Source organism: Metarhizium brunneum, chromosome 7 (genome assembly GCF_013426205.1).
Source record: "Metarhizium brunneum chromosome 7, complete sequence".
Classification (NCBI taxonomy): domain Eukaryota; kingdom Fungi; phylum Ascomycota; class Sordariomycetes; order Hypocreales; family Clavicipitaceae; genus Metarhizium; species Metarhizium brunneum.
The window spans coordinates 283,573-309,770 of record NC_089428.1 but is presented as its reverse complement, the minus strand read 5'-3'; the positions used below and the strand labels follow the sequence as shown (position 1 = coordinate 309,770).

General features: G+C 53.4%; 6 protein-coding genes across 6 annotated transcripts; 4 read left to right on the top strand and 2 right to left on the bottom strand.

Annotated features, from left to right (window-relative positions):
* Positions 1 to 11,148: 11,148 nt before the first annotated feature.
* Positions 11,149 to 11,874, top strand: G6M90_00g106560 (uncharacterized protein; the record flags this gene model as incomplete). The annotated part of the gene is made up of 2 exons (XM_014684386.2): positions 11,149 to 11,275; positions 11,330 to 11,874. 2 exons carry the CDS (start codon positions 11,149 to 11,151, stop codon positions 11,872 to 11,874), a joined length of 672 nt encoding a protein of 223 aa, XP_014539872.2.
* Positions 11,875 to 12,212: 338 nt separating this feature from the next.
* G6M90_00g106550 (uncharacterized protein) lies at positions 12,213 to 13,914 on the bottom strand (the record flags this gene model as incomplete). The annotated part of the gene is made up of 3 exons (XM_014684385.1): positions 12,213 to 13,501; positions 13,588 to 13,715; positions 13,784 to 13,914. 3 exons carry the CDS (start codon positions 13,912 to 13,914, stop codon positions 12,213 to 12,215), a joined length of 1,548 nt encoding a protein of 515 aa, XP_014539871.1.
* Positions 13,915 to 17,227: 3,313 nt separating this feature from the next.
* apdF_7 (Aspyridones efflux protein apdF) lies at positions 17,228 to 18,584 on the top strand (the record flags this gene model as incomplete). The annotated part of the gene is made up of 3 exons (XM_014684384.1): positions 17,228 to 17,361; positions 17,428 to 17,569; positions 17,631 to 18,584. 3 exons carry the CDS (start codon positions 17,228 to 17,230, stop codon positions 18,582 to 18,584), a joined length of 1,230 nt encoding a protein of 409 aa, XP_014539870.1.
* A 642-nt stretch (positions 18,585 to 19,226) lies between these two features.
* Positions 19,227 to 20,708, bottom strand: G6M90_00g106530 (uncharacterized protein; the record flags this gene model as incomplete). The annotated part of the gene is made up of 1 exon (XM_014684383.1): positions 19,227 to 20,708. One exon carries the CDS (start codon positions 20,706 to 20,708, stop codon positions 19,227 to 19,229), a length of 1,482 nt encoding a protein of 493 aa, XP_014539869.1.
* Positions 20,709 to 22,310: 1,602 nt separating this feature from the next.
* On the top strand, positions 22,311 to 23,449 carry G6M90_00g106520 (uncharacterized protein; the record flags this gene model as incomplete). Its single annotated transcript, XM_014684382.1, has 2 exons — positions 22,311 to 22,934; positions 23,003 to 23,449. The coding sequence occupies 2 exons, from the start codon at positions 22,311 to 22,313 to the stop codon at positions 23,447 to 23,449; spliced, it is 1,071 nt and encodes a 356-aa protein (XP_014539868.1).
* An 862-nt stretch (positions 23,450 to 24,311) lies between these two features.
* G6M90_00g106510 (uncharacterized protein) lies at positions 24,312 to 25,670 on the top strand (the record flags this gene model as incomplete). Its single annotated transcript, XM_014684381.1, has 1 exon — positions 24,312 to 25,670. One exon carries the CDS (start codon positions 24,312 to 24,314, stop codon positions 25,668 to 25,670), a length of 1,359 nt encoding a protein of 452 aa, XP_014539867.1.
* Positions 25,671 to 26,198: the final 528 nt, after the last annotated feature.

The window sequence follows — 26,198 nt, the reverse complement described above, 5'->3', positions numbered from 1 at the left end:
ATACCCGGCTACCTGGTCATCCGTCCGTAGCCAGGTACCCTTTCTTTCATGGCATAGTACTCCGTATCACCAACATGACGAGCCGTGCAAACTAAATTGGCGGGTACGGAGTACAGGTGGGCCATTGCAGCAGAAGTTGGCTTCTTGGAGAGTTGCATCATTGGCCGTGGTACTCCGTACTCGGTAGTAGTAGTATCATCATCTCTACCCATCGCAACGTCATCGTCATCGAGCTCAACCGTCCCTGCGCCATGGCAGGATTGAAGATTTTCATTACTTGTGAGTGTCCTATGTTTTTTCCCTTTGGCCCAAAGTCTATATGTTTCTCCCCATGACAATGCTCGTCCCCTTCTAACCTCGCACAAGCCGCACAGTTCGCAATTTGAAGATAGGCCTAAACATTACAAACAGATGATGATAGTCCCGTCCTGGCTCATTTGAGCCAATAGAATGCCGTTCGATGGGGTGTGGGCGTGTGGCGGTTGTGATAAAAGCCTACGGAGCAACCAACAGAGCACAGCCCAGCGTGGCAGAGAGACAGCTCATATTTTCTAGAGTTTACTACTCGTATGCGCATACAGAGTACAATCCCGGCGAAAACTGATTGATTGGCTTTCCCCGCCGCTCTGGCATATTCTGCCCAGTGCCAACCAACACAATCAGCAGCAAATTACTTTCCCCAGGTTTTTTCCTATCGTCACATTTATAGTAGTCACTTTACGGAGTATAACAGGCACATGCGTCCTAATTGGTACACTTCCTAGGGTCGTGTTAGCATGATTTCTCGTTGCTCATCAGCAGGCTGGCCTACAGACTTGTACTAGTTGGTTGGAGGAGGCCTTGCGTCTGGATCTTGCGATCTTGCCTTGGCCCGGACTAGCAAACCGATTCGCAGCTTTGGCATGACAATATGTGCGAAAGCCTGAAACGCCATGCGGAGGAATTCTCAAGCTTGTCCCGTTCTGCCCGCTCAAGGACATGGGCATCTACCATTGTCCCGCTCCCGTCTTGCCAGCATCTGCCCTTGGGCTTGTCATGTGCAGCTTTACAGCGTCCGATCACAGATACTAGCTAGCCCTAGACAAAGATACACTCAAAAGGAGCATCTACGGAGTACGCCCAAATGTCTAGGCATCGAATCCGCTGTCACACCTACGTTACCGCCTCCTCATAGCCTTGCATGCCGTTTCGTTGCCACGCCATAGTGGCACTCTTCCGCCATCAGCCGATGTCTGAGACGCTGTATGGAGTACCGTGGCCGTTAGCCGATCAGGAGGTACGGAGTACAAAGGCAGCAACACAATCGGACGAGGCCATAGTAGCCCCCAGATGTTCTGGTCCCCTGGTCGCGTGGCTCATAATTGACAAGGCCGATGCTGCGTGAGGAAAGTCTCTCATTGGTGTTGGTATTTTCACGAGTGCTCACCACGTTGGACATTCTGCTACTTGGATCTTGTAAAACTGCAGAAAACGCAGTTTGAGCCCCTGATGGAGCCTGGGTCGCTGACCCAGTGCTCGTGCGCACGGCAGGACGGCCCCAGCCGGGCCAAGGAAAAGACAAATCCGTTCGTCCAGCACTGCTAGTACTAATACTACCAAGGGGCGTATGTGGGCATCATGATGACAGGAGGAACAAAGAGGAGGGGGGAACAGTCAACAGAAGACATCCTGGCTTATACATCCGATCGTTTTGCATTGTGCACACGAGCGGTGTTTTGATACGGGGCAGTGTAGGTGAAACACGGTTTCTCCCTCCGCCAAATAAAAAAGATGGGTTGGGGATATCTTGCGCGGGACCGTCTACAACGAAATTTCCTGTCGCAACACGGCACGGCCGTTGTGTCTCGTGGTCCCGCGTGTGTTCCTGCCCCGTCATTCATCGGGGCGCTTCTCCATACACGCAAACTGGTGGTTTTTTTTGTCTTCCCGCAGGGTCCAAACGCATGACTTGCAATGGGATGCAACGGTGACGACGGCGGCGGCAAACTGCACCGCGAACCGCTAGCCCAGTCTTGCTGCCTACTTCGTTTCTAGATGCGAAATTGAGCAACCTGAGTATTAACTAATCCGGGCGCAGGGATCTGCCCGTGATTAAGGCGGTTTGCTTCGACCGCGATTCGTCGCATCCATCCATGTGCACCAATAGTGAGTGCGGGGAGCGGGACGTACATCTGGAAGCCGGTTGATTCTGCCATGAGATACTAGCAGTAATTCGACAAGACGAGAGACGGTTTCATTTGTTTCAGAGTGTTGCAACGTCGCTCTGTGCGCATTGTCGACGTCGACCAGATGGGTCCTATTTCGGCACAAATCCGCTTGCCCGTCACACTCCTCACCACGCCGACATTACGATATTGCGCCAAGGTTTTGCCCGTCGAGTAATCGAAATCACTTGCTCGGAGTATTCAGCACCGAACTCGGACGCGGTGCCGATGCTCGGCAGACGACCCCCGCTCCAGGCAAGTGGCAACCTGTTTACAAAAGTAATAGAATGGTCGAGTCACGAGGCTTGTAAATGAAAAAAAAATTCTGTTCCTTCATTTATACAAAGGTCCACCGTCCGGTGTGGCAAATTGCGCTCTATCGACGAAGTTTTGATGAGTGGCTGACATGTTGATGCGCAGTTTGGCCCGTGTTCAGTTACTGCAAAACCGGTCCGCGTCCGATACAGAAATTTTCGTTGAAGGCGAATGTAATCAGGGCGTCTGTAGGTGAAGGCGCCACATCCGTGCATCATATTACCGAGTCTCTTGCGCTGCTAACTCGACACGGTGGCAGCTACTAGCTGTCACTGGTGACTGAACTTCTCCGTCTGTACGCACGGCCCAGATGGAACTCACTGCACAGTCGGCTACTCGTCAGAGTTTAGCTCAACCTTTTTTTCCCTTCGTCAGATCGCATGCTGTAGGGTCTGCGAGTTGGCGTGACAGCTTGGTCCCGGGTGTGTGGAAATGTGACAAAGATTTCCTGCACATGAACGGAGCAGACACGCATAAGTGCACCCCATTGCCGCACACTAGGCAGAGATATCAAGATACGCGGCGAGCACAAAGAAAATATAAAGGGACCAGGCATCGAGCACGGCCCTTCTCCGCACATCTGCATTCTCGTCAGTGGTTCAAGTTGACGCAAGGCACGCCATGTTCGTTGAGAAGTCATGACAAGCCTTGCCGTCGTGCTGCTGCTGCTGCAAGTCCCCAAGGCAGGGGAGATGATGGGAAAAGAAAGAACAAACGGTCGTGTGGAACATGGCATACATGGTCCGTACCCGCGCCCACTCCCATTGTTTCAAACAGCAAAAAAAAACGAATCCATTTGCAGCCAGTCAATCAGCCTCTTGAAGCATCGAGGTCCAATATAGCATTGGCATTGGCAGCCAGTCCAGCCCTTTGGCCGCTATCTGGGGTGTCTGCATATTCCGGGCCTAGACATGGAAAGAGACTCGAGTTGCGGCCGTCCGCCAGCTAGCCACTCCAATGCAGATTCGATTCACGGCAGCAAGCTCCATGTAGTAGTTAGCCCGCACACAGTGAGGTCTCAGTAGCTCCTCCGTCGTCTGAACTGATGGCTTGATGCTTCTGCCACTCTGGCTTCAGAGTGGGCGGCTGGAGCTATGTCCCGATCTCGCCACTTTCCGTCACTGTTCATCGTCCATGCCATCGAGGGACGAGAGAAGAGGTATTCGAGCAGTCTGATTGGTGGCGCGAAAACTCCGAAGGTCAAGGCTAGCGAAACGGTTTCCATTGGGTGACATATCAGCGTCTCCCTTGACAGGACAGGACAGGACAGGACATGGTGACTGCAACGCAAGCACTAAATAATAAGCGACGCCGGGCTAGGCTGGCCAGCTCGGCAAGGCAAAAAGCCACTGGGCGCACGGTGCAGCAGTGGAACGCCATGGAGAACCATTGCCATGGTTCGTGCTGGTGCCACGGACCAAGAGTTCGGGTGGCAGCAACAAGAGCTTGTCGAGACCTAATGCCGGAGTATGGAGCATGTAGCACGTAGGACGACATGCCGTGGTTGATGGGATTGGCCTAGCCCAAGCCAAGAGTTGAAGTCAAGGGAGCACTCGAATCGAACTTGGTTGATTTGGGGCGACGCCATTTTGGTGTGCTCCAACTGAGCTGCTGCAAGATTGACTGGGGGGCGCGGGCGCGCAGGTGACGGCTAGTTGATGGGTGATGCCTGGCGGGCACGTGCAATTGAGTGGCAGATGGTACACGAAGCGGACATGGAGAAGCGCGGTCAGGTCAACGGGCAGCTGGCAACTGGCAACTGGCAGTTGGAACTGGCAGTTGGTATTGGTGGTTCCTGCCGCATGAACCACGGTGAGGCGAAGCTGGCTTCCCAAGCAACCTGAACTCCGAAATTAGCACTCGACGTTGGAGAGATGCAGCAGGCAGCATACGTCCGGTATTACAAGTGACATGTGAGCAGCAAAGATGAAATACGACCAGTCGGTCAGACAGGCCTTTCCCTCCTGCCTTGTCAGGCATAAGGCGTCACAGGCGCCAGCGCCAACTCCACTCTGGCTGGCTTCCGCTGCTCTAAATCGATCCCAAACCGTCCCCCACAAGCGACAGCATTTTGCGATTTGCGTAGGGATACGGAGTACGGAGTATGGAGCAGGGCCGCGGCCGTCCTTCTCGAGCACCATCAGACGCCCTGCCCTCATCAACATGATGCAACAGTACGGAGTAGGGGTCGACTGTTCCCAGCTGGGCCGAGACAGCGACGCTAGCTGCTGAGCTTGATGATCCATCGTTGGTTGGTCCAGCAAAGTGCAACCCTACAAGCACGAGCTACCGGGATGCGGTTTTGCTAATCAAAGATCGACTTTTGACATTCCCATGTTTTGAAGTCTCCCCTGGACACTGATCGCTCCACAACCCCGAGCGCCGTGGATGGAGCCTGTGATTATCGCCAGGTAGGTAGCGACTACCCATTGATCCTCAACGTGGAAGCATTACAATAACGAACACACAGCAGCGGGGTGGCATTGTTGCATCAATGTTCAAACACACCGGACTCTACTCCGTAGCCTGGAGCGATTCGAAACTACCTGTGATCATCCACGCTGATGGGGGACCGGTGCTCACCCTGCATCAGCACAAGTCATAACGAGACGCCACAATCGACGACTACCATCTTGTTTGCGCGCGATATTCCCCCATCCATCTATGCCAAGCTTTGCTTTGTTTTTAGCCTCCGTGTGCGCAGGTACGAATCGTATCTTGAACGTCTGTTCGCGGTCGGTATCGCGCTAACTAGACCTTGAGCCATCACCTTACCCCCCCCCTCCCTTTCGTCATATCTTGGACCCAGCATCCGTGAAAACATATACGCGCTGCGCCATACATGATATCGCATGCCCTCACCTCAGCACCGCACATTATATAGCCCATCTTGAATCACTGGTCTGGCGCCTTGGTCTGGCCCCTGCAGTGCGGCCTAGAGTTGATTTGTGATAGACAAATGCTAACCATCTACTGTACCTAGCTCTCCTCTAGCACCAAATCAACCACACATTGAAAGCCGGCCCCTCTCCCCCGGCTCGATACTAGCTTCCTTTGGGGACGCATCCTGTTCTCGAGCCCGACTGGTGCTTCGGTTCGTGGTACAACGTCATAACCCAATGCAGTCCCCTCCCTCGCTCCATCTGATCTCGTGTGCCGAGTGCGATCAGCTGCATTTCCTACTTGGGACTGACTTTTTTGGTTGCAACACAAACCCCTCTTTAGATCATATTTGGTAGTTGTCGTGCCCCGGGATTCTTCATGAACCTAGCACTTAATCGTAGCCGCACATGTGGGCTATGTCGTCACCGCGGTTTTCCTCTCCGTGGCCGACGTCGCAATCATGGGCAGACGCCATCCGCTGCATTGTTTATTAAGCGATTCCACAAAATGGGAATGGTTATGCCGTCTTAGGAACAGGAATCGAGTTACCTACCCGACTTGGCGATTCTCTCTCCTCGGCCACTGTCCGCAAGGCACAACTTTGTACATGACATAAACCCATTGCCTGCGTGGGTATCGGCTACCCCTTGGATGGACAAGTGTATCAAGGAGAAGTCGGTTGACGACGCTAAAATGCCCTGGACGATTTTAGAAACGACCAAGCTTTCCCAAGCCTGTCGTCAGCTGCAGCCAAATCTGTCAACTATCACAAACGCCAAAGATGGAGACGGCCCCTCGCATCATTCCATACGAGGCAAAGCTTCCTGGAGAGTGGCTCACACTGGTGCCAAGGGACTGATCTTTTTCGCACAACTATCAACCTCGGAGTTGTCCAGCTCGCTGCAATAAAAAATAGACTCGCAACCATCAGAGAAGGAGGAGAAGGGGTCCAGGGACCCGTAAAGATGACGATGGCGCATCTCGGCGTCGCCTCCCTTGACAGCCGCGGCTGCAAAAGGACCCGTTCCAATAGTACGGAGTCTCTAGACCGGACCAGACGCTTGCCAGTTTAAAATATTACTACGCTCGGCTGGGATCGCTACGGCGGGTTCCCACTCCAACAACCTCGACAGTGTGCAGAGCACTGGCACATATGCTGCTCCTAGCGCCTGCAGTCCGAGATCGACGGCTTGATCCTGCGATGCGTCCGAGCGTGCGTTGGGAATCTAGGCAAAGCGACAGGCAGTTCTTCAACTGGTTCGCGACGCCGCTTCAGCTTCTTGCATCCAGGCACCATGCCAACCTGTCAGATTTCGACTGCGCCGTCTCCGCGGCTTGCCGCTACTAGATTATCGAGTCCAGAGCAGACGCCAAGTTCTACCGGCGGCGACTGCTTCGAACGCCTCTGGAACCTATTGAAACGGCTTGGCAACCTCTGACGTGTCCCTGTCGTGTTAGTTGAGAAGATCTCAAACAAGTTGGTACTTGGGGTGCGATGTAGGAGCCATTGTATGTATTGTCGCTCCCACACTCCCGGCTCCCCCGCCCATTGCCATCCATCCCGCTTCCCGGCTGCTAGTTGTTACGCCACAGACGTTGGCCTGCTGAACCTGAGCTATCGTGGTGTGGCTCATGCTTCCGCGTTGATCTTGATGCACCTGTGAGTTCAGATGCCTACATCCCAGCAGGTGATGCCCAGATCGTGAGCCTGCTCTTCGACCCAACAAGTCCGAGTTGGGGTCTTGTCGGTCCTTTTCGTCACAACTTGCTTACGGGCTGTGCCAGATATTGGCAGGCCTTGGCTATTATTGAACCAGACTATCATTTTTGACAGGTGTTTTCTCTTTCCACCAATATTTTAATGATGCTTATATTAGTCCCCCAATATTGAGTGCTAGGACCGACGGGACTATGCTCGCTTTTTGTTGGTACGGACATTTCAAGGCGCAAAGTGGCGCCCCCAAATCTCAAACACAGTTCTCACCTTCCTGCTGGGACACATGCTGCAGTGAAAGCCACAAATTTGAACTCCTGGAACGTGATTGGCGCATGAAACTTGCAATATTAAAATAATATGTTGACCATGGTGTCGTATAATCATGGCGCTGCATGACAGGCCGCCCGGGTCGCATCCTCCGATAGGCACAATCTGACAATTTGACGCAACGACGAGGAACATTACCGACTAGTATGTACCCCAGATGAGCTTGCGAATTCGGCTCAAGGCGCGCAAAATGCAGGTCTTGCCACATTTCATCTCAAGCTCAACTCCAGCAGCAGGACATCAAGAAGTCTGGCCGCAGTGCTCGTTGCCAACCGCCAGATCCTGAAAAGCCGTCTGCTAATAACCTTTTGAAAGCAAAAACGGGACATGAGGAGAAAATGAGGTACCTAGTATCTGGCTTCGTCAATCAAGATCGCCGGGAACGCTTCGACTAATGTCTGCCGGCTAGCTATATACCGATTCTCCAAAACTCCAGCTCCTAGCTGAACTTGGGGGCATTAATATTCTAAAAAGGCAACTCAATATGTGAGTTACAGAATGGTAAGTTTGCGGGATTCTAAGCGCTCTCCAGCGTTGACACTCTGACACAGGATATCCAGCCTTCACACCTACCCTAAGACACGGGCGGTTTCTGCTGGCATACTTGCACTCGCCGACCTGGCTGCCATTCAAGAGCGCACTAAATTATCTGGCAGTTCTTTGGTCGATTTTCTAGTTCTTATGCTTGGAATTGACCTCCTGTGTGGTCGTGAGCAGGAACTAGTCGGGCAATATCGCCGTTTCCACGCCTACCCGCGCCGTCAATACATTTATTATCCGACAAGGGAGCCCGGTGAATTGATTCAGAACACAGAGGGCAATTGAGAAGGCCATCTGCTTATACCCCTAAGCCAAGGTCGTTGGATTGGGTCGAATGGATACGTCGGTCGTCTCTAGGCTGTAGTCTCTGGCTAATGGCCACGCTGGATAGTCACATCACTGCGAGGGCTGCTCTGCCGCTCACCTAACTGCTGCTAACTTCAAGAATTTGGAAAACTCCAGCAGTATACTCTTCTGTCTGGAACTGTTGGTTTTTTGGCATGCAGGGATACTTGTTGATGGTTGTTAGGGAACCAAAGGTATACCAGGTGGCTAGATCATAGTTATGAAAAGATACAGGAGCTGAAACTCGATGCCGGAGGGTGCGTTAGCTTAGGCTGTGAAAGGCCATTCGTCTACAGAAATAAGAAAAGCCTCTCGGAGCCATCACATTATGGATAAGTGGTACAATTTGTGCGAAAGCGCGTCTTTGGGTGGGCAAGGATTGACTATAGGTCCTAGTGTTGGAGGGCATTCAAGAGGTAAAGAATAGTTACGGTCCATCCGGGGACGAAGTTGTGAACGGCTGGATCAAAAAGTCAGCATTCATTAGGAACTATCTGAAGAGTTGAGTTCTTGCCAAGATATTCCGACTGGAGTCTCAACGCCAACTCGGCTGCCAACATTGCGGAAATAAGGAGCATCATGGTTTATATTCCTATCATGGCATTAGGGTACTAATTGCAGTATCTACATGGTATTCTTCTAGCATTCTGCCCTAACGTGGTCCGTCTATGTATCTTGACCGAGGCGCTAGTATCCAGGTAGTGGTAGGTCAGAGGGCTATAAGCATTTGGACTATGACAGCAGGGTAAGGCCACGACGATAGGCATAGAGGTTTGCTGGACCTGGATTCGACATTGGCCTATGCGAATACCTTACGGAGTACAGGTGTCAACCAAGTCGTGATGTAAATAGATGGCTTCAGCTCAATCCGCACATCAGATAGTCAGTCACCAACACGAAAGACGTCCAAGTTCCCTGATGGAGGTTCAAGCACAGATACATCCCTCTTTCCAACTAATGGGCCAATAACAGACAGACTCAGCCAGATGAGCAGGTGAATAGCCCGCATCCTTCATCTCCTTTACACTCTTCACCAGCGCCCTCGGCATCTGAACCATTCACGACACGTTGTCAACCCATCGACACTCCTACCTGTCTCTACAGCCAGCGGGACAAGCCTGCTGCCAAGTCGGCTGCATAGTAGGCAAAACGGCCCAAGACAATTTCCCCCAAGGCACGAGCATCCAAGTCTGTATCCTACGCGTGCGCGACTACAAGACTCAAGCGCCGTGGCGCCGTCTCACGCACGATTGACGGGACTATTCAGACAGAACACTGCGTCAAGACGGAAACGGAAAAACACTGATTCTCCCGCTCTTCCCACGCCGCCGCGCAGAGGGACCGCCCGCCCGATGTGGCCGTGTCTCGCGACGGTGTCGGTTATTGGACGCGCCGCGAAACACGGGAGGCGAAGCAGCATGGGCCCTCGACACCTTGGTTCCCCGGGTTCCAAAGTCTAAAACGACGCAGCACGTCTCAGTTGCGAGATGGCACTGCAGGGCGGACGGCCTGGCAACCCAACCCGTCTGGTTGTCTTCTTGGGGGAATAGGAGACTCCGCGCATATCGAAACACGAACCCATGGCATTAAGACCCGAGTTGGGGAGGAGGTGTTGCACATGCCGCTTCGAGGAGCGGGCGGCACCGACGTCGCACCGATATAAGACACGTTCATATAATAGAGGCGTTGTACTGTTTGGACCGAGTGTGCGACGTTTGTTGTTGAGTGGAGGGGCGGGATTCGCCTGAACTGAGACTCCTGGGGGTTGAATAATGGGTAGATGTATCGGGGTGGAATTAGGAACTTGGTGGGCATACCTCTTGGATTGCCATGTTTGCAAAGGACAAGGCGTCTTTTTGACTTGAGCACATGCATTGAGCAGCATGAGCCCGTTTCTTCATTTAAAAGAAACAATGATGCGGCTCGTGCTTGTATCAAGTTATTTGTTTGTGCTGTATACCGCGGTAGTGTAGGGTAGTTCCCGATGAGCAAAGAGGTAATATGCACAGAGCTCTACATTCCATCGCGCCAATGTAGCTCAGCTGGTCCTAGTTTATCCTCATGTACCATGGACTAAACTACCGCAGGTCAAGATGGGACTTTTGAAATGGCACACTGTTGTGAGCGTGCCGCCAAAACGCCAACGCCACGATGGGCCCTTTATCACCTAGGGAGCGCATTTTCCTCCGTTTGGAAAAACCCGCGAGAAAATGGTTGATGAAAAATGACAGAAAAGCAGCAATACCAATGGAGTGAATGTGGCGCCTCCTCAAGGAAGCAAATCATGGCGGAGATCATGCCTCCTGAACAATCCAGGTGGTGTTTTCATGTAAAAGGTAAACGCCGCGGGCCGGGAAAGGGCTCCGATCTCGACCATCGGCCGTACACCACGCATAAAAAATACGAAATGGAAGGAACAAAGGAGTGGCATGTATAATGGTCCATTGTAGAACAAGTGGCCATTCTCAAGTCTCGAGTCCCAATCAGGGCCATGACCTTTGGCGATGCCGCAAGCAAATTGCTACATGTGCCGCAAAAAAGCCATTGTTCCCAGTCTTCGAATATAGCACGCGCCTGCAGTCAGCAGCACATGATGACGGACGCCTTGCCACGCGGGCAATACAAGCTCCGTCGCTTCGGACGGCTATTACCCGATCCCTCTACTGCTGACAGCAACGTTCAAATCGACCTAGGTAGCATTCAAAGAATTCCATGTTGCCAAATCAAGGCCGCCCGCTCAGTTTGCTTGTTACTCTGTCCACCGTCGTATCGACGGCTAGTAGAGAAGGCAATCAACGGCGTTGCCCAGTTTCGACCATGTCCGAAGAAGAATCACGTCCGAAGAAGATGTGCCCAAAGTGCTCCGTACGAGCTCCCTTGGCCTTGAAGGCTGACACCGCCGACACGACGGGCAATCCAACAAAAAGACGATCCACGGCTGCAAGTATGTGACGTTTGCAATACGAGTATACAAGAAATACATATAAGACGAGAAAAGCCCTACCCCCTACACCACCACGACCAAAAAACATCTCAGCTACTCATATCCTCAAACCTCACATCTCGCCACGACCACTGCGGAAAATGAAGCCCACCAGCATTCTCGCCGGCCTCGCCTCCTCCGCCGCAGCAATGCCCGCCCACACCATCCAGCCAGACCAAGTCCTCGAGACCTCGGCCGAATTCGCCGCCCAGTTCAACCCAGCCCCCGTGCCCAGATGGACCGTCCAAGAGGCGCGGCGTGCGTGCGCGCAAGACGACAGCCTCTGCACCTGGCGCTTCCTCGTGGACACGCACGTCGCTGCCAAGACGGACGTCACGTTTGTCGTCCGCGGCCCGGGGGCCTCTCGCAACAGCGGCGGCGCCCAGAACCTCGGCGACTTCACGTTTACTTCTGGCTATGACGCGGCTGGCTTTACGACCTTTGCTGCCGTGGACAATAGGCGTGGCTTGATTGCGTTTCCGGCGTACAGCGATGCGGATGTTGCGGATGGTCGCGTTGCTGTGGACCGCGACTACGACGTGTACTATGTGCGCTCTTGATGGTGATCACTGGGCTGCTGCGGGGGCTCTTGGACGGATGTTTTCGTGGTATTTGTGGAATAGCGCCGTGTGAGTAGGACAACATTGAAGCGCTGCTGGGAAGACAGTAGCTCTGTTTTTGACGTTGAGTGCCCCTTTTTTGAGGTTCGGCCACTCCTTTATGTAGGGCCTCTTTTGGTTGAGAGTTGGCAAGTTTTAGGATGCAGAAATCGAGTCATTGTTACGGATATCATAGAAGGATTACTTTGTGTGCCTAGACAAGGGCTCTGACCAGTAGTCTTTATTATGTGAATTGATAATCCAGGCCCATCACAAGACAGGCGATTTCACAGACTCGATCAAGTCTTCCACCTGAATGCGGGATGCTTCCAGTCCAGATCCTCGACTTGCTTGGACGTCAACGCGCTCAACTCGGCCTCGACGTTGCGCCCTTCTCGCTTGCGGTTATCCCTCTTCATCCACGCCCACATCAGCGCACTGGCAACGAGCGTCATGCTCGCCGTCGCCAGGTTGAGCCCGTTGCCAACATGATAATCCGGCGCATCCCAGGGGAGAAAGGCCCATGCGGCAATCAAGCCGCCCACATTGCCGCACATGACGTTGAGCCCAATCGCCGCACTCCGGGCGGTATCGCTGACGATGTTGGCCGAAACATGGGCATTCGTCAGGGGGCCAAAGGCAAAGGCCGACGAGGCGATGAGAAACGTGGCGGCGTACCGCGCCGTCGCGTCGCTCGTGCCCAGGAAGACGCAGTAGCCGACCATGACGAGAGGCGCCGACAGCACACAAAAGACGAGACGCCGATCGACGCGCCAGCTCATCAGGGGGAGCAGGACGGTGAAGAAGCCGCCGACAACGTAGGGAGGCACCGTGTACAGCTGCTGCCGCACGACGGTCGCGCCGCCGTAGATGGTCTGCACAATGGTGGGCGCAAAGAAGGCGAGGCTCTGCACGGTGACGTTGTTCAGGAGGAAGACGAGGGCCGTGGCGAGCGTCACGGGGCAGGCCACGCCGCGGCGCAGCTTGACGCCGTCGATGGCGTCGAGCATGGCGGCGCCCATGCGCTCCGACTCGACGCGCGCGACGGCCAGCGCCTTCTCCTCCCGCGACAGCCACCGCGCCGACAGCGGGCTGCCCGTCAGCGTGGCGAGGGCGAGCAGGCCGAGGCCGACGGTAACAACACCCTCGACGGCAAAGATCATGCGCCAGGCGCGCAGGCCTCCGACGTGGTCGAGGGTCAGGATGGCCGAGGCCAGCAGGCCCCCAAAGGCGCCGGCTAGGGGCGCCATGACGATGTACAGCGACAGGCGAAAGGCCAGCTCGGCGCGGCGGTACCAGCGCGAGAGGTAGTAGGCGATGCCGGGCATCATGCCGGCCTCGAAGACGCCGAGGAGGAAGCGCACGCCCATGGCCTGGGGCACCGTCGTGACAAAGGCGTTGCACACGGACGCGACGCCGAAGAGGACCACGCTCAGCGGCAGGAACCAGCCCGGGCCGAGCCACTTGCAGCACAGCGTGCCGGGGATCTCGAAGAGGATGTACGACACGTAGAAGACGCTGATGAGGCGGTTGTAGTCGTAGCCGCGCATGCCGAGGTCCCTGTCCAGCCCGGCGATTTTGGCATTTCCTGGAGACGGCGCGGCGTCAGCGGTGAGCAGGCCAAGCTGGCATGGATGATGGACTTGTGCCCCCCCTTCTCATCTTGTCACGCACCTAGGTTGGCGCGGTCGATGAAGCAGAACAGGTACAGCAGCGAGACTGTCGGGACGATGAAGAGGTCGATTTTGAGGCGCAGCCTGCGTTCGGCGGCGGGGTCCAGGACGACGCTTCCTTGGGCCAGGCTGGCGCACACCAGAGATTTAGTAATCTGATCTGGATGGATGGACTCTGGGGTCGTGTGTGAGCGTACCTGTCTCTCTGCGGCTTCTCGTCGCGAGAGGCGTCGCTGGACTGGGCGTTGATCATGGCTTCCTCACGGCTGCTGCGAGGCAACACCGTCTGCGCGCCGAGATGCTGGGCCTTGGACTCGTGGGCCGCCATGGAGGCGAATACATTCAGCGAAGCTGCCCTTGATGCAGGCAAGTGAAGAGACATCAATTGATCTGGAGGAAGAAGGTGCCGCGGGCTGCGGGGGCAAACGCTGTCTGCACATGTGCGCTTCGTAGAAACCTTGGCATTATCACGTCAGCTGTCGCGGAGCTGATTCGTACTCCCAGCGCCAGGTTCCGGCCATTATCAGCTGTCTGGTCGAATCAATTCTGGTTCATTATTCACTGGCAAGCGCGTGGTTCCTGCTTGGCAGATGTAGCGTGGGGGCCAGACCCCTCTATTCATGTCAAATCGCCTCGAGGCAGCCAAGGCAAGCCTTGTCCGAAGCCACGGCTTGTCGGATCCGAACAACCCTAACCCTGGTACAGCATCGAGGTCGGGATATTTTAATGGACAGCTGGAAGACACGATGTGTCTGTCGCTGGACCGGCGTACGGCTAGTCGGGTTTTCATATTTTCCGGCTGGCCCATTATCCGAACAAAGAATGGAAACCAGTCTCGTCACTCTTCCTCAGACAAACAACAGTCCAGGGACACATGATATGCGGCACCACCGATGGCCGCAAGGTATTCAATTTAGAACAGGTGGCCATGGAAGAACCAGCGTTATGTGGCTTTGAAAATCACCAACAGCTCATCTGCAGTCCAAGCAGCCGTGCGGAAGGAAATTGACGTTTCAAACCACATGTGCTCCATGTGCACCACGCACCCGGGCCAGGAGTATGTCCGCAAGATGCTTGATTCCTTAGAATACCAGATATGTCTGCCACCAAGGGGCTCTGGGTAATAGTAATGTGCCGTGTTTATTCTCTTGTCCTTGTCGTTGCTCACCTTGAACCTGGCGTGTATCGGGCCGACGTAGCATGACCATGGATGATGTGCTTGCTTTCGTGCGGAGTGTCTCTATCGGTGCTAAGTAAACATTTATACCTATTCAGGAATAAAAACATAAGAAGCTTATATTCGCCAAATAGGCTCATAATACTTTAATACGTCCTCAACAACTTGATGTGCACATGTGCTCGTTCAACTTTGCCTTATCCCTACTCAACCCTAGCCGCCATGTTCTGATTGCTCTGCTCCTTGGAGCCTAGAAATTGTTCCCCTTCACACCAAAGCGGGCGGCAAAAAGTCGAGTATTTCCCCAAATTAGGTGTCTGGCCACCGGGCCTACAACATACTACATCATAGCATCTTAGTATACACCTTTTGATAGGCGAACACCGTCCGCCACGTACTGTTCCCAGGCAGAGCCGACGCCGGCAGAATAAACAGCGAACGGCATCATCAGGTGGTCGCAGCATGCAAACGCAAGCGCCCCTATCTGCCTCAGGAACGGGGCGACGGCCTTGACAAGGAAACCATCGCAAAAGTACACCCACCTTTGGCCCGAGGGCTGCTGGAGAGATCTGACAACATGAACGGCAAATATCGGCGGAAAGCAGAGGACCGAAAAAAAACCCAAAAAGGTATAAAGTATTCATAACCCCTGCAGTATCGAGTCGTGTCAGTCGAATCGCGTGAGCTAGAAATAGTAATCATCATTCCATATGGCGGGTTACGCACTTACGCCTCGAAGAAGACATCGTGAATCCGGAAAAAACCAGGAAACACAGCCTCGACCAGGCTCTCCAGCCATGTCTCCGGACTGCAGTAGTTGCTCACGCATGACGACGGCAGCAGGAGGCTGAAACGCAGCGCCAGATATAACAACAGCGGCAGGCGACATGGCGGCCACCTCAGGCGTGAGGATACCGGGAGGAGGTGAGAAATGATGTCTTGGCGATACATCCAGGCTGTCAAGGTGACGAGATAGGGAACAAGATCGCGTATGGTGGGGGAAATAGCAGCTGGTATGCTTATTGTAGCCATGTTGCAGAAGGAGCAGTGAAGCTGCGTGTATGGAAGCGGAGATATTGAGCTGCGGTGTATTCCTGGAGGAATAAAATCAGCTATGGATATTGGGGCGGAAAGAATTTATACATGCCCATGGTGTGTGGACTTTTTGGGTTTTGACCAAATGTCTTGTCAAGTCGACCAGCAGACGGTCAGGGCTTTGCCTAATCGTTTAGTCTCGCTAGTCTATATTTGGCTGTACATGTATGTATACATTAACCATAAATTATGCTAATACATGGGAACGTGGAGCGCTTGATAGAGTTCCCCGGCGCTTGGCCTAACCAGCCACCCAGCAGGAGACACTAACCGGGCCAAGGGCTGCAATTGCTGCACCTTTTTGCACTACGGGTACAAGGTCAGACGCGATATCAATCGTTGCCTCTTTCCAGCTAAAGCGTCATGTCTGTGTTGACTCGTCTCATGGCGTTTGCTACCAAGATACCAGAGCAACGTTGTTCAACGACTACTTTGCTCTCGGCCCACATGACGGATGAAGAATGGATAGCCCTAGCATTGCAGGGTCTGCATTCTTATTCAACGCCATCCATCAAGTTGCCTCGGTTTCTTGGGCGTCTGTTGTGTTTAACATGGCCAAGATGAATTCTATATCTGCATCTCGCCTTCACAAGTCCATAGCGACACACGGTTACTCGAGGTCTACGACCAGGGGACCTAGGGCAGAAGACCTCACCGACTTCTTGTATAAAGAGAGCTCTTTGGTCAACTGGGCTCTGAAGAAAACCAAAGACCTTTTATACTAAAGACTGTCTGTAACTAGATGAATCGAGTCATGATAATCAAAGGCTCAAGTCTTGTCACATATAGCATGCAAGATGGCAGATGAGAAATGCCAAACCCCCCAAAGACTGTGTCACAAGGCATGAAAGGGGTAAAAATACTTGTCTTGCTATCACTTTTGGCGCAACAGCAAGGATACGAATGCAAGACCAACCTTTGCCGGGAATATCGTTTTGATTGTGAATTTGTGTATATGTTGTGAAGCGTCTCCGTTCTTGGTCATGTCAAAACGAGCGGCTGTCAATATGAGCCCTCGACCCTCAACGGCCAACCAGGTCTCCAGTCTTGGAAATTACCTGCCCGCTTACAAAATCCACGTCATTCTGCCAAGTTGCTCCGAGCCTCGGTGTGCGTGTCTGGCACAAGTTGGACAATTGCCGAATAAGTGGGACTGGACTACCGGCAGTCAACCAACCATGGCTTGCAGAAAAGGCCGAGCACTCGGCTTATTATCAATGTGCCGACAAGTCCCACCATACGAGTACACGATATAAAAGGTGTGAATAATTAGAAATTTCAGATGCATTGGGACACGTTTTCTATTTTTTCCCACGTCCTATTACCAATGACTGACTCTACTGCACAAACATCCCACGCTAGCTGCAGCATGGACATGCCATCTGACCTCGAAGAGCCCAAGCCTCCTGCAGACTGGCCCGAAGGAGGCACCAGAGCGTGGTTGGTGGTCGCAGGAGGCTTTTGCGTCTCGTTTTCGACATTTGGATACTCGAATGCATACGGGTATGATTGCCCCGTCATCCATGGCTCGGTACTTGAATATCAATGCTAACGGCTATCCTGACGCAGCATATACCAGGATTACTATTCCCAACACATGCTTTCCCACGAAACCCAGTCGACGATATCGTGGATCGGATCCGTCCAGCTCTTCTTTCTGTATGCCGGCGGCGTCGTTGGAGGACCACTGTTCGACCGCTACGGCGCCAAAGTAAGTACATTTGCATATCCCCCCGACTTTGGCCCATACCACTGACCACTGACCGGAATAGGTGATGCCGCTCCCGGCGCTCATCATGGTAGTCGCCGTCATGATGACCTCGCTGTGCACCCAGTACTATCAGTTCATGCTGGCCCAGGGCATCCTGGGAGGTCTGTCTTCAGGCATGCTCTTCGCGCCAGCCATGACCTGCGTCAGCCACTACTTCCACAAACGCCGCGCGACTGCGCTCGGCATCACCGTCACCGGATCCTCCCTCGGGGGCGTCGTGTTTCCCATCATGCTCAGCCGGACCATCAAGTCGCTCGGCTTCGCGTGGTCGGTGCGCGTCGTGGGATTCGTGATTCTGGCCATGATGGCAGTCGCCGTCCTCACAGTCAAGGAGCGGCTGCCCCCTCGCCGCGGGAGCATCCTCCTACCGTCGGCCTTTGCGCGGGTTCCGTATGCGCTCGTCGTCGCGGGCCTCTTTCTCATGACGCTCGGCCTTTTCACGCCCTTCTTCTACCTGCCGCAGTTTGCGCAGCGGCAAGGCATGAGCGACAACCTGGCCTCGTACATGCTCTCCATCTTGAACGCGGCGTCTGTGTTTGGGAGGTCGTTGCCGGGCGTCGTCGCGGACAGAATCGGCCGGTACAACACCTTGGTGGTGGAGGGAACATGCAGCGGCATTTTGCTGCTGTGCTGGCCGGCCGTGTCGTCCAACGCCGGCGTCATCGTCTTTGCCGTCTTGTACGGCTTCTTTTCTGGAGGCATCATATCGTTAATGTCTCCGTGCTTTGCGCAGGTGACGCCGCAGCCCAACCAGATGGGGACGTATCTCGGAATGGCCATGGCCATGCTGGGTGTTGCCGCCTTGGCCGGAACGCCCATTACCGGGGCGTTGCTCGAATCAGGCGGCAACTTTACACACGCTGCTGTTTTCAGTGGTGTGGTGATGCTAGCTGGGACGGTCGTGTCGGCCGTTGCTCGCTGGTGGCAGAATTCGGCATTGCTCGCAAAGGTATAGTCGCATGCGTTGCTTTCCAACCGCTGCTCAGGGGCCCGGGGGGCTAAGGTATTTGATTCTTTACGTCGCCATTCAAGGGTCAACCCGGCGTTTTGGTGCTGGCGGGAATATAGAAATGTTGGTTAGAACCTCACTGGCGAATGACGGGATAGACAGTTTTGTGCGCGGAATATTAAAGGTAATAATACTTGCTACTAGTTGTATATGCTTGCTACTAGTCATATATGCTTGCTACTAGTTATATATGCTTACTACTAGTTGTATATGCTTACTGCTAGTTGTATATGCTTGCTACTAGTTATATATGCTTGCTACTAGTTATATATGCTTACTGCTAGTTATTATGCTTACTACCAGTTATATATACTTTTATTTCTTGTCAACATGGTCAAATCAGTCACAGAATCACCTCGAATGCAAGCGGACGCAGCAAAAAGCCGCAACACAATGATAATCTATATTCAACAACTAAATAGCAAAGACAAAAGTCAAAAGCACCCCACTAACGAGACATGGCCAACTATTTCGTAGCGACAACTAGTCAAATTCACAGACAAGGCCCTCTCGGAAGATGCCCCCGGGTGAAACAAACCACCACACCACCAGGATGGCTCAACAACCGTGACTGTTCCCCGCACCGACTTAGGCTTTGCCATTCTGCTTAATATTCTGGTCCAAGCAGTGCTCGAAATTGCGGCCCGGGGGATAACCCCAACCCTCACGGCGGACGGGCTGTGCCTTGTCGTCAATGGTGTTGGCCACGAAGCCCTCGCTCTGACTCTGCTCCAGCTCAGCGAGGAACGCAGGCATGTCGTCCTGGGTAATCTCAATCTGGACAAGGTCGTTGGCGGGAACGTCGCTGAGGTCGTTGGCCGGCGGCAGGTCTCTCTTGGACTTGGCCTGGCCATTCTCCGGGCAGTTCTTCTCGAGGTCGACGGGATCGGGCAGCTCTGCACGGCGCGCCCACTTCTTGGCGGTATTCCCGTCCTTGGGAGAAATGTACCACTGGTTGCCGGGCATCCAGTACCAGCCGCCCTCGAGCTCGCACACGCTCTGGTCCTTTTGACCCTTGATCCACTTGACTGCCTTGGGGACCTTGGTCACCTTGGGCTGTGCCGACAGGGGGCTGCTGTCCTTCTCGATGAGGTTTCCTCTGGCGCGGACGGGGCTTCCGCTCTTGTCGCGCAGCACGTAGGTGAAGGTGCACTCGTCGTCGGCGAACTTGTGCGACGCGATGACGTCGGGCTTGGGCATCTTGATGCCCTGGTTGTCGGGGCCGTAGCCGGGAATCTTGGTGTTGAGATCTCCGTCAAAGTCACCAAACGCATTGTCGCTGTAGGTGTAGAATTGGTCGCCTGCCCTGACCGAGGGCGTGCACTTGCCGAAGAGCGCGAGACTGAACTTGGCCTTGGAGTGCTTGCTGTTGGCGCACTGCGCGTCGTAGTAGGGCGTGGTGATGCATTTGCCCCTGAGGGTCCTGGTATACGTCCAGGTGACGTGTCTGCAGATGCTGTTCTTGGGGCATTTCCAGTTCTTGGTTTCCGTGACTGTGTATTCAGTCTGCTTCGAGGCCTCGCCGTATTGGCCTCCCGTCGTGCGCTGGTTGCCGTAGATGGTGGCCGAGAGAGAGACGGAGAAGGCGCTGATTCCCGACTGTATGCCCACCGTGGCGGAGCCGCCGATTTCTGTCGACTCTTCCTTGTTCCATCCGATCCTCTGCGTGTCGACAATGGCCTTTGATTCGGTGACTGATCCCGTTTCTTCCTCCTCCTCGGTGATGGTGTCGGGAGCATCGACATTGGGGACGACATCGAAGAAGGATTGTGTTGCCTCTTTGATGAAGGAGTTGCGAATGTACAAGCATTTGCGCTCGGATTCCACAAAGTGCTCATAGTCGTCCTTGAATTTGTCCCCCAGGGCGGCTTTCGAAGCCTCCATGGGGCCCTCTGAGTAAGGAAACTCCTTGCCCATGAACCTCTTGGTGCTCGTGAGATGACGCTGAACCTGGCTGGATTGCAGGATGACTCCAGCCAAGTCAAAGTCACCGGCTTGTCGGGGCACAACAGCGCCGTGCGCAGTTGCGGCAGACAAGGACAGTGCTGTCCAGAGCATCATGCTGATCATGGCGGATAGCAGTTGGTCCGCAAGGCGGATGTGCAAGTAACGAGAGTGTTGTGAAAGGAGTGTAGAGTTGTCCGTGTTGGATACTGATTGCTTTGGTGAGGCGACAAGCCTGGATATAAATACCAGTCCAAGCTACACAAGTCCTGCCCAAGCATCAGCAACCTCATGTTGCCGCGTGGTCTGATGCCAAAAGCCATGATGCCTGTGAGAGCACCTCGTCTGCGTCGGGCGCGCATCAACTTCCCATGGCGCCGTTGTCGGGTTCGTCACTTGCATGATTCGAATCAGGCGTCGTTGAGGTCGCCAGTATAACGATGTTTGCGGGCTGGACGGCATGAATGCCAAGAGGGAATGTCTTGGGGTATCGAGTCATGAATCAATCAGAAACAAACGGCCGGAGTTTTCGTGGCTGTGTCTCACCATGCAACTCGACTGGCCTCCGACTTTTGCCCGGCAGCATTTAACGTTTGGTTCATATAGCCATGTGGGGGATCATTACATATGTATGTAAAACTCCGGTGCCCCTCTTGATCTCTTTAGCTGCGCACTGGCTTGCGGAGACTCTTCTCCCATACAGCTTTCCCAGAGAAATGAGTCTCCGCAAGCCAATGCGCAGCTAAACATGGAAGATATTGATAATTTATCGCGGTAGCTGGGGCCGCGCAATTGCCGGCATAAAGAGTCTCAAGCTGGTATATTGCATTGTGGATTAGACTCCAGGTCCACGAATAATGCTCCCAGCTTCTCATCCTGGACTCGCAGATTGCCGAACGTTGTTTTTTCAACAAAAAAAAAAAAAAGATGTCATGAATGTCTTCCAAGTCGTCTCCGTATCATTTGACTCGATGCGAAAAATGGCGTGACCATATTGCCGGTCGTCCCAACTGCCGAGCATAATACGAGACCCTGACTAAACGACACCCCAAGATTGCCATGGCTTGATATGGGACGGCATTTGCACGTCATCTGATGGATGAGCCTTGATGTCCAATACTCACTAGTCGTCGAGTCTATTGACCATAGTCATGTTGCCCAAACCACAAATTAGCATTCATGCGCATGTACGCGTTCTCGGCCACCTAGCTCTTTCCTCGGAGTTGCACAGCCAAGTTTCCGGCAAGTATTGGAGTCATGGAGCAGCCATCATACCAAGGCCATGGACGCACATGTAGCTGAAGCTACCATCTTCCATTGCCGGGCATTGGGAAAATCGCATGAGGCTGAGCCGCAAGTTCCCGCAACAATGCAGCTGAAGAATCCCAGGCGGAATCCGCAGCCGTTGTCGGACACGTTCCGGAATGAAGAAGAATCAACTTCCGTTATTATTGAGTATTTAGAGTCTCATTTCCGCCGGTCCAATCTCGAAAAGCAAACTCTGGTCTTTAGGTAGCCAAGTTACGACGCTCCTTACAAAGCATTCAAAAACAGTTTACACAGGCTTCCGGCCAGAAACCTTTGTAAGTCTCAGCGTAACCATCCGGGGCCGTCTCCAAATATATACTAACTGCGTCTTTGTTTTAGCATTCTCTTTTTCTTCTTCTGCAAAAAACAACAACAACAACAACAACAATAACAGAGAGTCTTGTATGAAACTCTGAAGCCATGGAGTTGCCCAAGATCACGGGTTTCCTGTGGTTCTACCTCACTATACTGTTGTCTTTTAGTCAAGTCTTGACAGCGCAAGGAGGAAAGAAATGGCAGCTAAAAGCGGAGCCGGAAATCCCAGAGGATGGTCTTCAAATCAAGCTTGACCGTGACCTGTACACACACCAAGGTTCAATCGTCTACACCAGTCACCTCAAATTTGATGAGAAGCCAGAGATTTCGGATAGCCAGCTATACGATATTGCTACGGATGCTTTCATCGAGATGCAGAAAAGCGCTGAAGCCAATGGCCTTGACAAAAAGGTTCCAAATGTCATGACGACCCTCCTTGTTGGCAACGAACTCATCTTTGGGTCCTCAGCAAAAGGCCCAAACAAACCTTATGATCGAGAATCCCAGGTCCAAGGCGACCTGAAGGTGTGCGAAGACGAGAATGAAGGCAGGGCCCACAAGAATGGAGGAAGGTGTGGTGAGGTAATAGCCTTTCACACCTGGTACGAGTCCCATGTCCGTTCTGAAAAGTTGCAACCTGGTGAAGGTACAAAGATTGTCGCAATTTCCTCCCAGAAGAATGCCGATGGCCAGGAGGAACCTGGTATCCTGGCCCCCTGTGGCAACGGCGTATGTACATGTCTACATGTCTCCAAAAAAGTCAACTACCCTCAGCAAAGTACTAACTGAACGTCCAGGAACAATGGGGCTGCGACAAGTTTGTAAACGGCATCTACGTACTGAATAAAGGCAGGGTTGACGCGGATAAGGCCGCGAATCCTGACAGGGAATCATTTGACTACAAGACCTTGATCAAAAACAAGAAGCTCACGCCGGCGCCGACACGGCCGGACCTGCCACCTCCCAACCCTTTGCCCCCTCCTCCAAGGCCGAATACCAACCCGGGTGGAAGCGACGGTGGACCGCCTTTCAACCCTTTGTCGCCTCCGGGTGGCAAGCCGAAGCCGAAGCCGAAGACCAACCCGGGTGGAAGCAACGGTGGACCGCCTTTCAACCCTTTGTCACCCCCGGGGGATGGCAATACGGATACTAACCCTGGTGAAAGTACAGACAACCAAGGTGGCGGTAGCAAGCCTGTCAAGCCCAAGCCGACTCGCAAGCCCAAGCCACCAAAGAGGCCTTGAAGAAGCGAGCAACGCTGTCGCTTCCAAGCGCAACGGTCAGCTTGTGTCCGGCGCGCGTACCTGGTATAGATGGACTTGGGTCTTGGTTTCTCTATGCAAGGAATTCGCATGTTGGTCTAGAATACTCGCTATATTTGCGCTTTGAACCATAGTTTGCCTTGGCAATACAATCTCTTTGTTGTGAGGCACTGCAATTATTTACAGACATGGACCACGAGTGACTGGAGCAATTCTAGAAAGGTTCTAGCGTGTAATTGCCAATGGTGGATTGGCCAGCCCGGCGCAATTCGTGGCCAGAGGCCGCGTGCGCATGTGGAGTCAAGTCCTCCTTGCTAATTCCGGGTATATCCGCCTGCACGCATGCAAGTGGCTCGTCCACTTTTATGTCAACGACCAGACTCCGAGTCGCGGACGGGTACATACATACGTGCCCAGCCCACTTACCTTGACCTGGGGTAATGTGTGAAACAGTCAAAATGAACTCTAATAAACCCTGTCTGACTGCCCAGTTCCTTTTGGGCGTCGGCTCGTGCCACGGTTCGGCATAGCCCCAGCCGGCAGTTGTTGCATACATGTAAAAGCTGGGACAGACTAGGCCCCGAAAGGGTTAGCCTTGGCAACTCGTGTCATGCAATCAATGCGGGTCATCTGCTTGAACCAGGGACAATATCCGTGAACCTATATAGACTTGACCACCTCCACCTTCTCGACGGCCCTTGAATCCAACTCGCCGTGCGCACTTCCTTATCCCCCACGAAAAGGTAAGCCATCGCCCGCTGCCCGGGGACCTTGTCTCTCGCGACGCAGAGCCCGACCGAGTCAGGCATCGCCATCCGCCTCTCTCCAGAGGCGATTCAAAAAGATGGCCGTCCCGCCGCTCAAGCATTGGCCGAGTGAGCTGCTACTGTCTCTCTTGGAATTGCTATCCTTGAACGACTTGCTCTCCATGAGTCGCGTCAACAAATCCATCCGCGCCCTAGCCCTGCCTCTGGTCTACTCGACGGTTGAGGTAAGCTGGACTTGGCGACGCACGCCGCCTGTTATCCTCCTACTCCAAAGCCTTCTCGACCGACGCGAGCTGTCTGGCTACATCCGCAACCTACGCCTAGTGGGAAATGGGTTCAAAGACAGGCCCGAAGTCAGGGAGCCGCCTGTACCCCCCCTCGACGCTCATCTGCTCAGCAAGGCAACCGAGGTCATCGAATCAACCAGAGTACCATTTACCAAGCTTTGGATAGACGAGTTGCACTCTGGCAGCGTCGACGCCATCGTGGCACTGCTTCTCGCCATGGTGCCTAATTTAACGTCCCTTCGCCTTGGGCCCAACTTCACTGTTCGAAGCCGACTCTGGGGAGGGATATTTCAATGCGCTCTTTGCGGGCCGCCAAACACGTACAACTTGCCTGCATATGAAGACCTACGCTCTGTCAAGTCCGAGTTTAGGACCAAAGAATGGCACCACATCGACGTGTGTAACGCGGCCGATGTTCTTGCCCTGTTTTACCTCCCGAGAATCCAGAACCTATCCGTATCTATTGACAGCCCGGTCGAGTTCGCCTGGCCTTGTTCGCATCCGCCAGCCGCCTCATCCATCGTGTCACTAGACATTTACCGGCTGCGCGAATCACGCATCGGCCCCGTGCTCTCGGTTCTAAAGGGTCTCCAGAGGCTGCATTGGCACTGGTCTTATCAGCCCGATCTTGACGAGGAGGTTAGCAAGGACGTGCTTGACCTCGACACGGCAGCTGTAGCGTTGAACGAAGTTGCCGATACGCTCACCGACTTGACTATTGGTGCAATCACACGTCCCAGGATATCCGTCGGGGATTACGACCCTCCTCTGCTGGAATTCCAGGGATCGCTGGATGGAATGTCCCGTCTGGGTAAACTTAGGAAATTACGTCTTCCGTGGGTCTTCTTGATGGGGTTTTCGGAATCACCGGCTTCGAAACTCTTGAGTGCGCTTCCTTTGGGCCTTGAGGAGCTTGAGCTAACGGCAGACCTGAATGACCATGAGGAATGGGAGTGGGATGACGATGACTCTATTATACACGCGGTAAAACTGGAGCTGGCGAGTCCATCCTTGTCGCGCTATACTTGTTTGCGTCGCATTGTTCTGCCTATTTCTTCAGAGTATTGCGAAATGACTAATGAGCAACGAGAGGAACTATCAATTATTGGCGCAAGGGCGGGACTCGAGTTGGGGTGGATGGAGAAGTAGGAAGATTGGCAGGAATAGCTTGACGGATATTTCGCCTCTCATGATTCGCTTCTCCTGCAGATAGTCTGCACCAAGGGACTGGGTTCAGGTCATGTCACCCGGTTACTGCTACCCTATTATGATGAATGTTCTCGGAATCGCTTCCTATATAGACTGTATTTCACGCGGCCGCTGTCGCAACCCGTGACTCGCCGACGGGTGAAGGGCTCTAGGGGTTCTGCTACGAACGGTCTAACGCATGAATTGAATCTGAGTATTTGAATGAAAAGGGGCTAAAACATGTATTCAGATATGTAACAGGCGCACTTGTCTCGAAGGCGGGGCGAGTCGTCCCGCGTCTCATCTACCGCAGGGACCTAGAGACGACAGAGTCTACCCAAATACGTATAACTAGTACGACAACTGTCTTTGCATTGTCTAGGGCTCTTTTAATTTCTTTGACAAACATCGGCCTCTCCATCTGGCATCTGCTACCCGGGTTCCCGTTCTGGTATAGGGCAATATATAGACTTGAACACTCTATTCGTG